We start from the raw sequence: 14,194 nt of genomic DNA on the forward strand, positions 1-14,194 counted from the left end.
TATATATATATATATGTCAATGTCGGTTTTATTATACTCCCATACACTAAAATAAATCAAAGTTACATAAAACTTGTGAAAATCAATTCATGAGTCACACACAATCATATACTACTAGCTTTTTAATTCCTTGAATTTTTCTTACTTTTGGTAATCTTTATTAACAGGGGATCAAGTAGTGAGAGTATGCAAATGCCACAAGACATGTCCCCTTCTTGTGATTTAGTACCATCAGAAGAACAAGAACCTTTTGCTAATGGTTTGTTCTCATTTTCTTCAAATCTTAATGTGTTTGGAAAGTATAAGCGTCTCCTTTCACCTGCTTTAATTCCAATCAGATTCCCCAGGGATACACTGTTATCTTTGAAGAATGATGCTGTTGACTAGTTGTTGCAACATAAGAAATTAAGGAGTTAGAAAAAAAATCATTTATTTCACATGTACTTTATGGTTTAATATGATGGTAAAAAATTTGTGAAATTGATAATTTCCATATTTTGATGTCCACATTAGCTGAATGCTAAAAATTCAAACCAGGATTTTAGCTACTTTGGTAAAACACTAAAACAGGAAAGAGAATCAGGGTTTTGGATTTAACGCAGTGCATGCAGTAATTGTTGTTGATCGTTCGATCAAATATAAAGGCCCGAGATTAAATACTATATTAAACTGTTAAATATATATTGTGTTACCGTGTAAATTTGAACCGTTAGATCACAAATCAACGACCAAGATCGACTGTATGTGGAATGCTACTCTGATGAATTGGAAGGCTTAAGACTTAGATTCGGAACATTTTTGACTAAGTATCGACATATATTTTCTATCCAATAACCCCTAGAAATTAATTAAGTTGTTAAGATGTTCATGTGGACACACTAGCTTGATTGCATCAATTATGTTCCTACTTATTAGATTGCATTTTATTTCTCCATTATGACTTTAATTAATGAAATGAGTAAAAGCATTATATATACAAGTACCAATAGTGAGAAAAGAAGAAAATTACCTCTGTATCAAGGTTTGAAGATGACAAAGAGGAAAAACTAGTGGAAGGAATGTGCAATGACAATGAGAATGGCTCTATTGGAGCTCTTGGTAGTGATTCCACAACTCTTAGTCTCATATTCACAAAACCAAGACCCAATGGCCACCCAATTTGCATCTCATCATTCTGAGAAAAGATGGTAGTAAAGATTAACATGTTAATTATGATTCAATATCACTAAACTTCAAAAGCAAAATACAATATAATTATTAAATAAAATAAGATTAAATATATCATATATTCATATATGATTCAATGGTTTTATGGGCTAAGCTTATTTCTCCATATATTCCTAGATCTATTTTTCACACTCAACAGTACATCTTAATTTTTTTAGTTTAATGTTATGTTCCTTATCGGTTTTGAATTTGGTCCCACATCATGTGCCATTGCTAGATTTCCACCAATAATTAATAAATATCTTTATATCAAAGTATATATAGTTAAAATCTATAGTAGTTTCATTGTTCCAAGTATGATCACATTCAGCATCTAATTTTGACATGGTATATATGCTGAAAATGTGAGAATTTGGACCTGCCACTTTCCTAGCTTTAACCATCTAAGTTACCAAAATTATCCAAATAATAATAATCTTTGTGAAATGGGGACCATGAACATTTGTTAGTTACCCCATCTTCTTTAGATACCACCACATAGTACATTACATGTTGACATTATTAGAACTGGTCTTTCACTTCAAGCCACATTCTTACAATTAACTTCAGACAACAAACTTTGATGGGTTTTAATGATATGTTAATTCACACAACCACCTATATTTCAAAACAATTATTTACAATTGGGGACCTAACTATAAATGGATTGTGCAGTTACTTTCTATACAAGGAAGCTCTGTTCAGAGCCATCTGATTAAAATCAGACAGTTTAAATTATAGTGCAGTTTTAATTTTTTAAAATACAAAATTTTGATCATAAGATATAAACCGTCAGATTTCAATCAGATAGTCCTGATCTTGTTGACCGAATGCACTCAAGGGTGCCGACTGCACCCAATCCGAAACCCCCAACTAGATGGTCTTTTCTTTCATGCAAGTCCATTTGGAAAGTACAATTTTTTCAGTATATACACATTGATAGATATAGTTTTTTATTCTTCATGTCAGTCCATTTGGAAATTGCAAATTTCACTTACATAATTAACTGCATTGCAAATTGCAATGAACATTAATTACTTTCAGCTAATAATTCACAAATATATTCAATCCCAAAAATTAAATAACAAGAAGCTCACATAATTCCTATTATAAAAAACCAAATCAATCTCTGTAATCGTAGTTTATTTGGTAGGAATATTACATTATATTATACGTGATCGGCGGAATCAATATGCAAACATATACATGACTTAGAAGCAGATTCTAACGATTAGACTATTTGACAAACAAAAAAATCCATATCAAATATATGACTTAGAAGCAGATTCTTTTATAATTGATTGAATGCAAAGGGAAAAACGAACCGCATAATATATATCACTTGGAAACAGATTACATATCAATTCCTGTTTTTAAAGGAGACATCAATGTGCAAACACATACACATTCACATTTATTCATCAAAATTGTAAAGCAGCAACACACTGAGAAAAAAGGCATATATATATTCACATTTATTCAACCCAACAGTTATATATACTTGTATATATGATAAACCATAGTGAATTAATGCAAAATGAAAATGGAGAAAAGAAGGCATATTTTGAATGTGTTGAGGAGAATTAATATGATGGCAACAAAGTTAAGAATTATTACCTGTGAAACCACCATGGTGTTTGTGGGCACTACCTAAACAGAAGTTGAATGCAAAATGATGATCAAGGAGGAAAAAATGCAATTGAATATTGTTGTCTGAGAGAGAGTGAGAAACCAATTGAGAATTTACGTGTCTCCTAACTATTATAGTAGTATTAATTCTTACTTAAACGTTAGACATTTAAGTTAGGGTCCCACTGCCCTGTTAATGTTAAAAATGTAGTACTCCCTCCGGTCTTTTTTTATAAGGAACACTTTGAAAAAATCACACAGATCAATGAAGCACATTTAACATAGTTATTTTCATTTAATACTCTTATAAATTTAAATTTATTTCATGTATACCCTTATTTAATTACTCTTTATTCAACTAACTTACTTATTTTTAAATTCTCTCTTATAATAAATAAGGGCATAAGTGAAATTGAACATTTAAAACATTTGAAAATTGGTCAAAGTTTCTTATAAAAAGGACCAAATTTTTTGCCCTAAGTGTTCCTTATAAAAAGGACCGGAGGGAGTATTTAATTACTTGCCAAAAAAGTTGTATATTTTGCGGTATTTACTATTAACCAATCAGAACAAGCCACATAAGTAGATTCGCATATTGTAACTACAACTAACTTGTAACCAACTTTTATTTCACATGCAGTTCTACTTATGTGACTTATTTTTATTGGTTGATGGGTAAATACCCCCAAATTATGAAGGGGTAGTTTAAAAAAACAATCCAAATTTTATATTTAAATCAAGTATTATTCAGTAGGGTTATAATAGCCGGAAAAATTATCCCTCAAAAGTTTTAAAGTTGTGCGTCTGCTAAAAATCAGGGGACTGGACAACTTTTGTTGTACCTGTTTGATTTGAAACTGGTTATGGTACTGGACAAATTAGGTAGCAAGGGACAAGACAAAAACAAGAATTTTTGTCCCCCACTGAACCACATGACAACTTTTTGTCCACAGTACAACTATAAAAAATACGAAAATACTCATTTTATTTTCGAATATAAAAATATTATCGCCTTATCTCTCTCCGGTACAGTTTTGTCTCGTCCTGTATTATCTTGTTCTGTCATGTACTGTTATGTTCAGTCCTTGCTGTTTTACGAATCAAATGCACCCATATGTAAAATTGATTTTGATCTTAGAATATCTAATTGATAGGAAAATGTTGATATTTCAAGTGTGAGTTGAGTCTCACATCGACATCTTATGAAAAAGTAGATGTTGAATATTTATAAGTAATATGATTCATAAACCTAATGTCTTTAAGGTTTTAGGTTAAGATGTGGTGTTAAACTCGCTTATGTAGTTGTTAAAGGTTCAATGTGACGATCCACAAACCCCTCATGACCCAACAGTGTGGTATCAGAGCCAATTGTTGAATCGGCTTCTTGTATCGAAAGTCTTCTTGACCAAGATGTTCAGGCAACATGCGGTGTGTCCCGTGATGGATTGCCAACGGCGGTGCAAATGGATGAAAAAGTTTCCGTTTGAGGGGAGTATACCCATAAAAAATGGATGAACTCACACTTAAGGAGAAAATTGTCGATATTTCAAGTGTGAGTTGAGTCCCACATTTTATGGAAAAATAGAATGATGAATACTTTATAAGGAAGAGGATCCGTAATCTTAAAGTTTTTCTCAATATATTTAAGAAAGAAAAAGAAATATAGAAAGCAAGAAAGAAAGGAGAGAATAGAGGCACTGCTCACAAGTACTTGGGTAGTGATAGGAGGTAGCAAGGAGTGTCGGTATATGTCCACCGTACCATAAACGCAAAACTATAGCTGTCACATATCTTACGTTGGTCCTAATTAAGGTCTCTATCTGAATCAGACATGGTTCCTTCCTATACTTTCGTACCACTGAAGTGTCTATATGTGCACTCTTTCGTTGTCTTTCATTACTTGCAGTTCAACAATATTTATTTTGTGGGTTAAGGATATATAGTTGGTTTATGGCCCTAATCCTAATGATGATGATGGTGGTGGAAGTGGTGGTAGCCGGTGATGTTGTTATAGAGGTGGGAAGAAGCTCATGAAAGAAGAGAAAGAAATCTATGGTGTTGAAGGGAAAGAAGAAGAAAAAAATGAAATAAATAAATAAAATAAATGAGCAGTGTTTATACCTAGTGTTGTATTTGTGCCTAAAAAATTTGTTCAAATATCATTTATGTATTTTTATTAGGTTTAAAAGAAATTAATTTCTCTTGATAAAATAATTAATTTCTTACAATTTTATTTACATATTTATACTTAGTATACATTTAATCAGTTTTATCACAAGCAACTTACTATAAACTACTCCTAGTAATTTGGTGTGAAAAGAAAACAACTATCCATGTAATCGTGAGTATAGCTTAGTTGATCGGGACATTACATTTTATATGTATGGTCAGATTTCGAACTTCAGATACCTCATTTATTCACTTTAAGGGTGGAATTTCTAGCCCCGATCCTTACATATAAAATGTAATATCCATAGAGTAACCAAAAAAATTATATACATAAAACAATTAGAGTAACAACTCCTGAATAAAGCTCATATCGATTCATTAACAAGCTTTAAAAGGAAAATTGTATACTCTTCATAGCAAAGTAGCTTAAGCACCAATAAAAATTTACACATACAATTTTATCCCGTGTTCAAATACAAGTGAAATGTTCAACTTCATAATTTCGACATTGTCAGTTGAACTATAACTTAGAGACATATACACTCTTCATTATAAGTATATGTTTTTTTTTTTTTTTTACAGAAAATGATGAGCTTTGGTAAGTTTGGTTTATGTAAAATTCTCTCCCCCCACGACACTCTTTTTCTCTCTCAAAATTACATTTTTATTCATGCGAATAGAGTTCAAAACATATTTTTTGAATTTTTTATAGTTTAAATATTATTTTCAACGGCAAAAAAATTTCGAATAATACATTCCAAACTTTATTTGCATGGACAAAAAGAGAGTGTTGGGGGAGGGAGGAAGAGAATTTTTCAATCGGGATTAGTATCCCTAGTGTAATGATGGGCTTAATGAATGATAATAGGAAAATTTCTCAACGCACCCACCCACTTTCTCCCCCACTTCCCAAAAAATTCGGAAAACGTTTTCCGAATTTTTTATAGTGTAAATTTTACACTAAAAAACAATTCGGAACGTATTTTCCAAATTTTTTTAGGTGCGCTAAGGAGTGGGGGAGAAATGTTGAGGTGCGTTGAGAAATTTTCTACCTTCAACAAATCTGGGCCTTTAAATCCGGTTAGAGCCAAATCCATAGAAAAGCTCAAAGCTGGGCCTTTCCCTATTTTGCTATCCATATATAGTTATTCTAAGTCAAGATTATTTTGTATACTCCCACATTTCATATATTAGAAGAAAAAAAATAGGTCTCAAATTTGCTTTGTGAAAATATTTTTATTTTTTATTTTCTCAAATTGTGTTTGTTTTAATTGTTAATAAGAACATAATATTTTTTAAAGTTATTATGATGAAGAGTAAAATGTTAGGCATAATGTATTTCTTGAAATAATGAAAATGGATTTTTAAAATTGTCATTGTTTATAGAAATGTGAGACAATTGTTCACTTCAAAGATACTCTTTTTTTTTGTCAAGTAGCTTATCGAATATTGATTAGAATTTCATCTTTTAAGGTGAATAAGTGGGAGTACCAAAGTTTGAACTCTGGTCTCAACATTTTACATTGGATGTCTCTGTCAAGTGAGTTATGTTAATGGCGACATCGTGTATAGTTTATATAGTAAAATATAATCAGTGTATTATAAGTTTCTTTAAAAGTATTATAAGGTTTTTAAAATTTTTTACCTTTTTTATTACGAGGTATACTACTAATTAAATAGGTATTCATCTTTTAACTAATTAATCAATGACAAATATTTCTCTCTTGTAGTTTATATAATAAAATATGACTAGTATATATATTATAGTTTTTATAAAAATTTATCTAGAAGATATTATCAAATCACTAACTAAAATATTAGAGAGCAATTAGGAAGAATTTGTTGAAGAGGATGATCAAATCTATTGACTTTTTGAATCCAATGGTTGTCAAACATTGTATATAGTGGACCACCTATACATGTCATAGTAGCCTTTTATGTTATTTTTCAATTCATCCGAAACCTAACATTTTCAACTGCCGTATGTCCTTTTGTGTCCCCATCCCTCATCAATTTTTATTTTTTTTGGTACATGAGAGGGCAAAAGCCCAAAAAAATAACAGAAAAAATTAAGTTAACCGGACATTCTTGGGCATGCAAGCCCCGGAAACATTATCAAAAAAGAGCTTTTGAAGCTCTTTAGGAGAATTCTCCAAAACAAAAACATTCAAATGATCCATAGAAATGCTGAAGTTTGCAAGCCAATCAGTATTTCTATTTTCTTCTCGCAAAGTATGGTTGATTTGTACATGCCACCTCAACTTTAGAAGTTTCCGGATACGGTGAACTAGAATAGGGACATTCCCATTAAACTTGTAATTATCATAAATCATGTCAATCAAAATCTTTGAGTCATTTTCCACTATAACATGAGAAAAATGCTCCCTCCAAACCATGTCTAAGCCCAAATATAGTCCCATCCCTCATCAATTTAACTAGTTAACTAGTTAATATCAAGTCACTAGCAACTTATACCAAAATGTATTGAACCCAATACAAGTTGTTACTTGGTACTTGTTACAAAGAGAATCTTTAGTTGGCAATATTTTTTGGGGAGCTGTTTCAATAAGGGGTCACGTCTAATATCTATAAGTAAAATAGTCTGGTATTATATACAAAGTATTTTTTTCATCATTATTGATCTTATCTAGATTAGAATTATCTAGATTAGAATCGATCGACCTAGTTTGATGGTGCTCTTCTTCAGCTCCGACAAAAGGGAGGGAATTTTGTACATTTTGTTGCTCTAATGCTCAAGTTAATAAGAGTGTGTGAAATAAATGATTTAAGAGTAGAGAATAATGCATCTTACTCCTCTGCATAAATTTATATATATAATCCCCAGTACTGGGCCAAGACCGTTGATGCATGAGTCAACAACATCATGGTTGTCGGAAAACGACTGAGAAACCATAATTGACAATAAATGTCAATCATTCTAATATCAGCCGTTACAGTATAGCTGAATACTATGATCGTTGAGCAAAGACACACGTCCTTGAGCTTGCCATATCTGGCCGTATTCAAAAGTCGGTGATGGAAATTTCCCTGGTGAAGGCCAAATCCAAAACAATTATGTCAATAAATTACATTATATGAGATATAATGTAATGAAAGATTTATCTTACTTAATAGTAGTATAGAATTGGCCTCATTAAGGTGCACAGTTAAAATGAAATTACTTGACTCGACTGTTGCACACTGTAAAGTGGCATATATAATATATATAGCTCAGACTAACTTTTTTTTTTTTACAAAAGTTAATTGTTAACTAAATTAATGCAAATGCAATAGTTTTTTCCCCAGCCCAGAGCATAAATAAATAAATAAGTAAATAAATAAAGTGGAAAGCAACACAACACAACACAAGTACTTTATTTTCTCTTTATATTTTATCCCCTTGACCGTCAATCACGGAGAGAAGAAAGCGTCCCTGATTTGCTTCAACAATGGCCGCATTATTATTATTATTATTATTATTATTATTATTATTATTATTATTATTATTATTATTATTATTATTATTATTATTATTATTATTATTATTATTATTATTATTATTATATTTTCTTGACATGGTAGATCATTCTTTGGTTAGTTATTGCATAAATATAGTTCAATTAATAGTTATCATAAATTTTATTGAAAGAGTCGGAATTTGAATTTCAAATTTGTCACGCTACACTTATAATGTGAGTTTTAGTTACTGGCTCTGTTTGGTAACACAAATAAGCTAGCTTATAGCTTATTATATGAGCTTATAAGCTTGTTTCAAAAAATTAGAGGTGTTTGGTAACAAGCTTTTTGTACTAGCTTATAGCTTTTTTTCAGATGTTATTTCAAGTAGCATTTGAGCTTATAGCTTATAGTTTTTTACACTTTATTCCATTTTTACCCTTTAATTTAATAACTACTCACTCTAAAAAATAAACTACCCACTATCAATTATGTAATTTTATATTTAATAACCACTTTAAAAGCTAATTTTACCAAACACTTTAATTTCAATAAGCTAGCTTTTCAGCTATCAGCTAGCTTATCAGCTATCAGCTAGCTTATAGCTTATTTTTACCAAACAGACCCACTATAGGCTGTAGACAAAAGGAAAAAAAAATCCTTTCTTTCATTCACATTATGTGCAAATATGTTTACAATGTCCATACTAACTAAGCTAGCGTACAAGGACTCTTATTGAAATTATTTATTTATATAAAAAATTATAATTAACAATAAATTTTAAATAGTTAACTAAACTTCACGTCAGTCTTGATTATATAAGGAACAAATTACTTTATTCAGTTAGATTGGGTGAAATTAACTCATTTTAATAAAAGATGCATAAGAGACTTTTGCAAAGTTAGATAAAAAAAGAATTTGGTGTTACCTGCCAGCAATTATCTTTTTACCAATTATATAACTAACATGGACTTTTGATTTCAATTGTTCTCTTGTATGTAAAATTTTAGAATTGAGTCTATAATTCAATTTTACAAAACTTGTAATCCATCTTCATACCAACTAACATCCGATATGAGATTTCTTAAAACATCGCTCACGTTCAGCACTATTGGATTTGGTGCGTGGATATAAATAGTGGGTGACCCGATAGCGGACGATCCAACGGATTTTGGAGAGCTCCAATATCATCTTAGAATTGAGAGTTGGATCCAACCCAACCCTACAAAAATCAATTTATAAGGTAAGGATTCTTCTCTCTTTATTTATAAACCGCCAACTCACATCCCATATAAAACTTCTTGACAAAAAAAAAAAAGTTTTGTTTTTGATTTATTTACTTAGATAGTTTTCCCCGGAAATTTATGAGGCAGCTGATATAGTCATAGATGCCAATGCCATCCATCTCAACTACAGAGCATAACTAATCCACCATCCACAAGAGAGAGCATAATGACAAGATTATTTCTGTGTTTGGTTAAAGAAACAGTGATCAGTATTAATTTATATGTAGGGAGCTTTGATCTTGTTCTGCATCATTGGCAATGGCATCTAACCTATGGTACAATTTTATAGACAGTTTAGACTTTAGACTTAGGATAGTGATTAGTGAGTTTTAGTCTATGCTTAGTGTATATTAAATATTACTAAAAGGATAGAAAAAAGGTTAAATATTTTGATTCCATTTGAAAGAGTGGAACTAAAAGGAACAAAACAAAACAAATGCTACATTTTACCTAGGATACTGGTGTTGATACATGGTTGCTTCAAACGAAGAACCAAACATTTAATTAGACCAAAATCACTACATTTTAGACATTTCTCCAAACTATGCCCGATTCAACATAGTTCGAGACCAAAAACAAATATTCAAATGAAATTTTTTTATAAGATAAAAAAAATAATATTATTACTATTGATATTTGATCCTAAAACCTCATCGAAGATAGCCGGATGCTTGACCATCCGAATTAAGTTGATATCATGAAAATTTTCAACTCAATGTGTTTTTTTAATCTAAAATAAAGATTTGTACTACCTTTTATTTGGGCCGACCTTTCTCCAATCCCAATAAACACCACTCCAATTGCGCTGGAGATTTAAAATTTTATATGACAAAACTTTGATATGCATATTGCTACCAAAAAATCGGCCGTGACAAAACGGTATCTTCAAAAACCTTTTGATGATTGAACTAAGTGTGAATCAGATCTCATATCAGCCAGCTAATGAAGGATAATCATTTGACTCCATTTTTCTGTTCTCAAAAAGACATTTGCCACTCAACTTCAATAGTGTGTGATACTCCCTAACTCACTCTGTTCAAAAATGGTATCTATGAACCATAATCAAAGTTGGTAGGTATAAAAACAAGATGGACCACTAATAAGAATTTTAAAACTAAATTATGATTACATTTTGTCTTTGCTCCTCACTCTTTAATCCTTTAATTTCAAAAGAGAAAAACAAATCATAAGCTTTTTCTTTTTAAATGGTAAAAAAGGAAAAGTAAAAAAAAAAAGTTAAGGGAGATCCAAAACAAGATATACTTCACAATAATATTAATTATACAAATTCTTGATAACTTTAAGCACAAAATAAACATGCTTTCATCATACTTCATAAAGTATTTCCAAATCATAATAACATCTAATAAACACTAAAATCATAATAACATTTTTTGTGATTTTTAATCTAAACCCTGTTTGGTTTGAGGAAAGAAAGAGGGAAGAAAGAAAAACACGGAAAATATTAAACATTGAACAATCACATTCAAAATTCAAAAGGATAATGAACTCTTCTTCACTTTGTTACAATAATTCAATTTCAAGGTTCAAATTCTTCTTGATCAGCTTCAAACTCCTCTTGATTCTGATAACCATCCATAGAATTTTTGTTACTTTCATAATTGTTTACATTGTTATTACCAAAGTAACCTTTTTTGTTGTACCAATTCTCAGAGTTCACTACTCCTTTAGATGATGATGAATCTCCATTGAATGTTGGATTGTATTTCTCAGAACTAACATCATAATAATATTTTCCACCTTCCATAACTCTTGTATCACTCATCCCTTGTCTCTCACCATTGTTGTACTTGTTGTTAGCAGCAACATTGTTGTTGTAGTAATACTTGTTCTTGTTGTTGTCGTTGTTGTTGTATCCTTCTTCTGTGAATTTTGTGTTGCTAAGTTCATTGGAATTTGAAGCATCCTTAACATTGTTGTTGTAGTAATACTTGTTCTTGTTGTTGTATTCTTCTTCTGTGAACTTTGTGTTGCTAAGTTCATTGGAATTTGAAGCATCCTTAATATTGTTGTTATAGTAATACTTGTTGTTATTGTTGTTGTAACCTTCTTCTGGGAACTTTGTGTTACTAAATTCATTAGAATCATACTTGTTGTTATGGTAGTAATTGTTGTTGTTGGCGTAAGAAGTTCCGGTGAGTTTCGTGTCACTGATTTCATTTGGGTACTTGCTATATGATGAATCCTTCTGGTAGTTAAAGTAATTGTTAACATTTTTGTTGTTGGTTTGATCCTGTGAAGTTTTTTCATATGATTGATGATAAGTGTTTGGATCAACATTGTTTGTGCTGGTAGTAGTAGTAGTAGTTGGGGGGTGTAGACCAGAATCATGACCATATAAGCCATAACTGTTTTCAGTTTCTGGAATAAAAACTGGTTCTTGTTCTTGTTGTTGTTGTTGTGGTTTGTTTAATGATCCATCATTGTTAGGATTAGGAACATCTCTGTCTTTAAAATTGTTGTTGTTGACATGTGTGACTTTGCTGAAGAATTGGCTGTCCCTAGCATGAATTTGGAGAGAAAATGAAAGGGTTGTTAAGAAAAGGAAAGAAAGGAATTTTGAGATGGGAGCCATAGATGATTATTGTGAAAGAGAGGAAGAGAGTGTGATTTAGACTTATGAGTGAGTAGTGTGATTGTTGAAATATGTTTATATAGAGACTTTAGCTTTTTTTTACCCCTTTCAAAATTTTCCACTAAGGAGGGTTCTGTAGTGGTAAATTGTGGTCCTCCATTTAGCAGAAACTTTTACTGATTAAAATGGGCCCTCATTTTGTTTTTTGTGTTGCTTTTTTTTTTTTTTATGTGCACGTAGACAATCGTGTTTTTTGTGTTGCTAACACAGGCATAATTAGAGTTTTGATTTCAAATATATGCTCTAAAGTATCTTTAATCCACACCACTACTTAAATTTATTAGGTTTATTATGAAACTAATATTTGAATTGAAAACGGAATATCTGATTGTCTCTTACAGAATTGGTATGGGATTTGGATTTGACGAAGTAACCGTGTCACACAGTTACTCGTTCAGATCGTCTGATCTAAAATTAACGTTTGAAATTGTTTATAGTTAATTTTGTCTTTGTGTAAACTAGACCGTCTAATTTTAAAATCAATCGCTGAAATTAAAAACAGCATGCAACTGTTTGAAATGCCTATAAGCTTATTTATTTAGGCTTCTATAAAGAAAGGTTTAAGCTAAACCCCATAATTTAGGGTACAATTTAGTTTTCTTGTGAGTTTTCTAGAATGGCATCTAATTAAAGGGACGGCACCCTGCACCTATTATATAAATAAAGGCAACTATATATAATAACTCTTGGCATTGCAGGGGACACTCTAGTTACTTGTTTATGCAAAGAGACATCATGTTGTATTGGTGAGCTTACTATTAGTATTAGACCAAAAATTATAGCTAATAATAATAATAAAAAGGTGCAATTTTATTTTCTTAATTAAGGATTTTAAAAACTATATTTAAAGTTTGGTACTCATTACAAGTGTACATATGGGCAAGGTTGGATCATGGAATCCTTCAAAATCAGAATATTTAACCCAATTCTCTTATCCATATAGTGCTAAGCATTTTTAATGAATCTCATTATATTTCGTTTCTTCTAAGCAATCCCTTGATTGATTAGTAGTTGCATAAATAATGCTAATAGCACAAGTGACAAATAATACTAAGCCTTTTGTATTATACCCAAAAAAAACTTCCCAATAAGTGAAATACTGTCACACTGATATTGTTGCAATACTTTGGATTGTATCACAAACTTAGCCTAATAATCTCTACTATGAGCCAAACTATACACATTTTAGCTTTTTGGTAAATAAGGAAAATGCTAAACAGTGCTCCCGGGGCACTCTTTAAGCATCTTAAATAGTAAGTTTTTGTTAAAATTTTATGGAAATGTGTGAAGTCAACAACGCCTCGAAAATTGAAATGTTCCACTTTTTGAGTAAATTATTTCTTTAAATAGAATGCTTAAAGAGTGCCTCGGGGGCACTGTTTAGTAAGACCCAAAAAATAATAATAATTAATTAATCATATTCACACCCCAGAATTGGATTGTATGCAGTCGGACTGCATGAAGCCAGTGATTTAGAATGTTTGATTAAGATAAAGTTCAGATTTTAAGAGAGTTTTTTTATTTATGTTTAATATAAAATTTTGGAATAATAACTTGACTGTTCGATCAAGATCAGACGGCCTGAAATCTAGTGACTACATGGCTGCATGGCCTTTCGATTGCATAGAATCCAGGTCCTCACAGCCAAGCAAATCCTAATATAGATTAAAGTAAATTAAATATATGTTTGGTATTACGGTAATTTTGCCAAAATTCTAATAAGCTAATGTGATTTTATGAAAGTTCTATTTAGTCGTAGCTTTTACAAAAATACAGTAGCTCACTGTGATTC

The 14,194-nt window shown here is 30.9% G+C and overlaps 3 protein-coding genes across 4 annotated transcripts; all 3 read right to left on the bottom strand.

Annotated features, from left to right (window-relative positions):
• On the bottom strand, window positions 1–2,947 carry LOC123914037. 2 transcript variants are annotated; one of them, XM_045965011.1, is made up of 3 exons: window positions 2,824–2,947; window positions 1,010–1,174; window positions 1–383 (listed from the first exon to the last, which is right to left on the bottom strand). In XM_045965011.1, exons 1-3 carry the CDS (start codon window positions 2,836–2,838, stop codon window positions 123–125), a joined length of 441 nt encoding a protein of 146 aa, XP_045820967.1. In that variant the 5' UTR covers window positions 2,839–2,947; the 3' UTR covers window positions 1–122. The 2 variants fall into 2 exon arrangements, with proteins under 2 accessions (XP_045820967.1, XP_045820966.1); XM_045965010.1 differs by lacking the exon at window positions 2,824–2,947 and having other exon boundaries at window positions 1,010–1,375.
• A 4,126-nt stretch (window positions 2,948–7,073) lies between these two features.
• LOC123914696 lies at window positions 7,074–7,400 on the bottom strand. The gene has a single exon (XM_045965880.1). The coding sequence runs from the start codon at window positions 7,398–7,400 to the stop codon at window positions 7,074–7,076; it is 327 nt and encodes a 108-aa protein (XP_045821836.1).
• Window positions 7,401–10,988: 3,588 nt separating this feature from the next.
• LOC123914032 (protein E6-like) lies at window positions 10,989–12,408 on the bottom strand. The gene has a single exon (XM_045965004.1). The coding sequence runs from the start codon at window positions 12,340–12,342 to the stop codon at window positions 11,287–11,289; it is 1,056 nt and encodes a 351-aa protein (XP_045820960.1). The 5' UTR covers window positions 12,343–12,408; the 3' UTR covers window positions 10,989–11,286.
• Between the last annotated feature and the right edge of the window lie 1,786 nt (window positions 12,409–14,194).

This window comes from Trifolium pratense, linkage group LG3 (genome assembly GCF_020283565.1).
Source record: "Trifolium pratense cultivar HEN17-A07 linkage group LG3, ARS_RC_1.1, whole genome shotgun sequence".
In the NCBI taxonomy this organism is placed as follows: domain Eukaryota; kingdom Viridiplantae; phylum Streptophyta; class Magnoliopsida; order Fabales; family Fabaceae; genus Trifolium; species Trifolium pratense.

What these genes read in the sequence shown, in the direction of transcription:
- LOC123914037 (XM_045965010.1), bottom strand. Translation starts at nt 1,204, where the DNA reads ATGTTAATCTTTACTACCATCTTTTCTCAGAATGATGAGATGCAAATT. An exon ending in CTTCAAACCTTGATACAGAG is followed by an intron (nt 384 to 1,009) that starts GTAATTTTCTTC and finishes TGCAACAACTAG; the next exon opens with TCAACAGCATCATTCTTCAA.
- LOC123914696 (XM_045965880.1), bottom strand. Translation starts at nt 7,400, where the DNA reads ATGGTTTGGAGGGAGCATTTTTCTCATGTTATAGTGGAAAATGACTCA.
- LOC123914032 (XM_045965004.1), bottom strand. Translation starts at nt 12,342, where the DNA reads ATGGCTCCCATCTCAAAATTCCTTTCTTTCCTTTTCTTAACAACCCTT.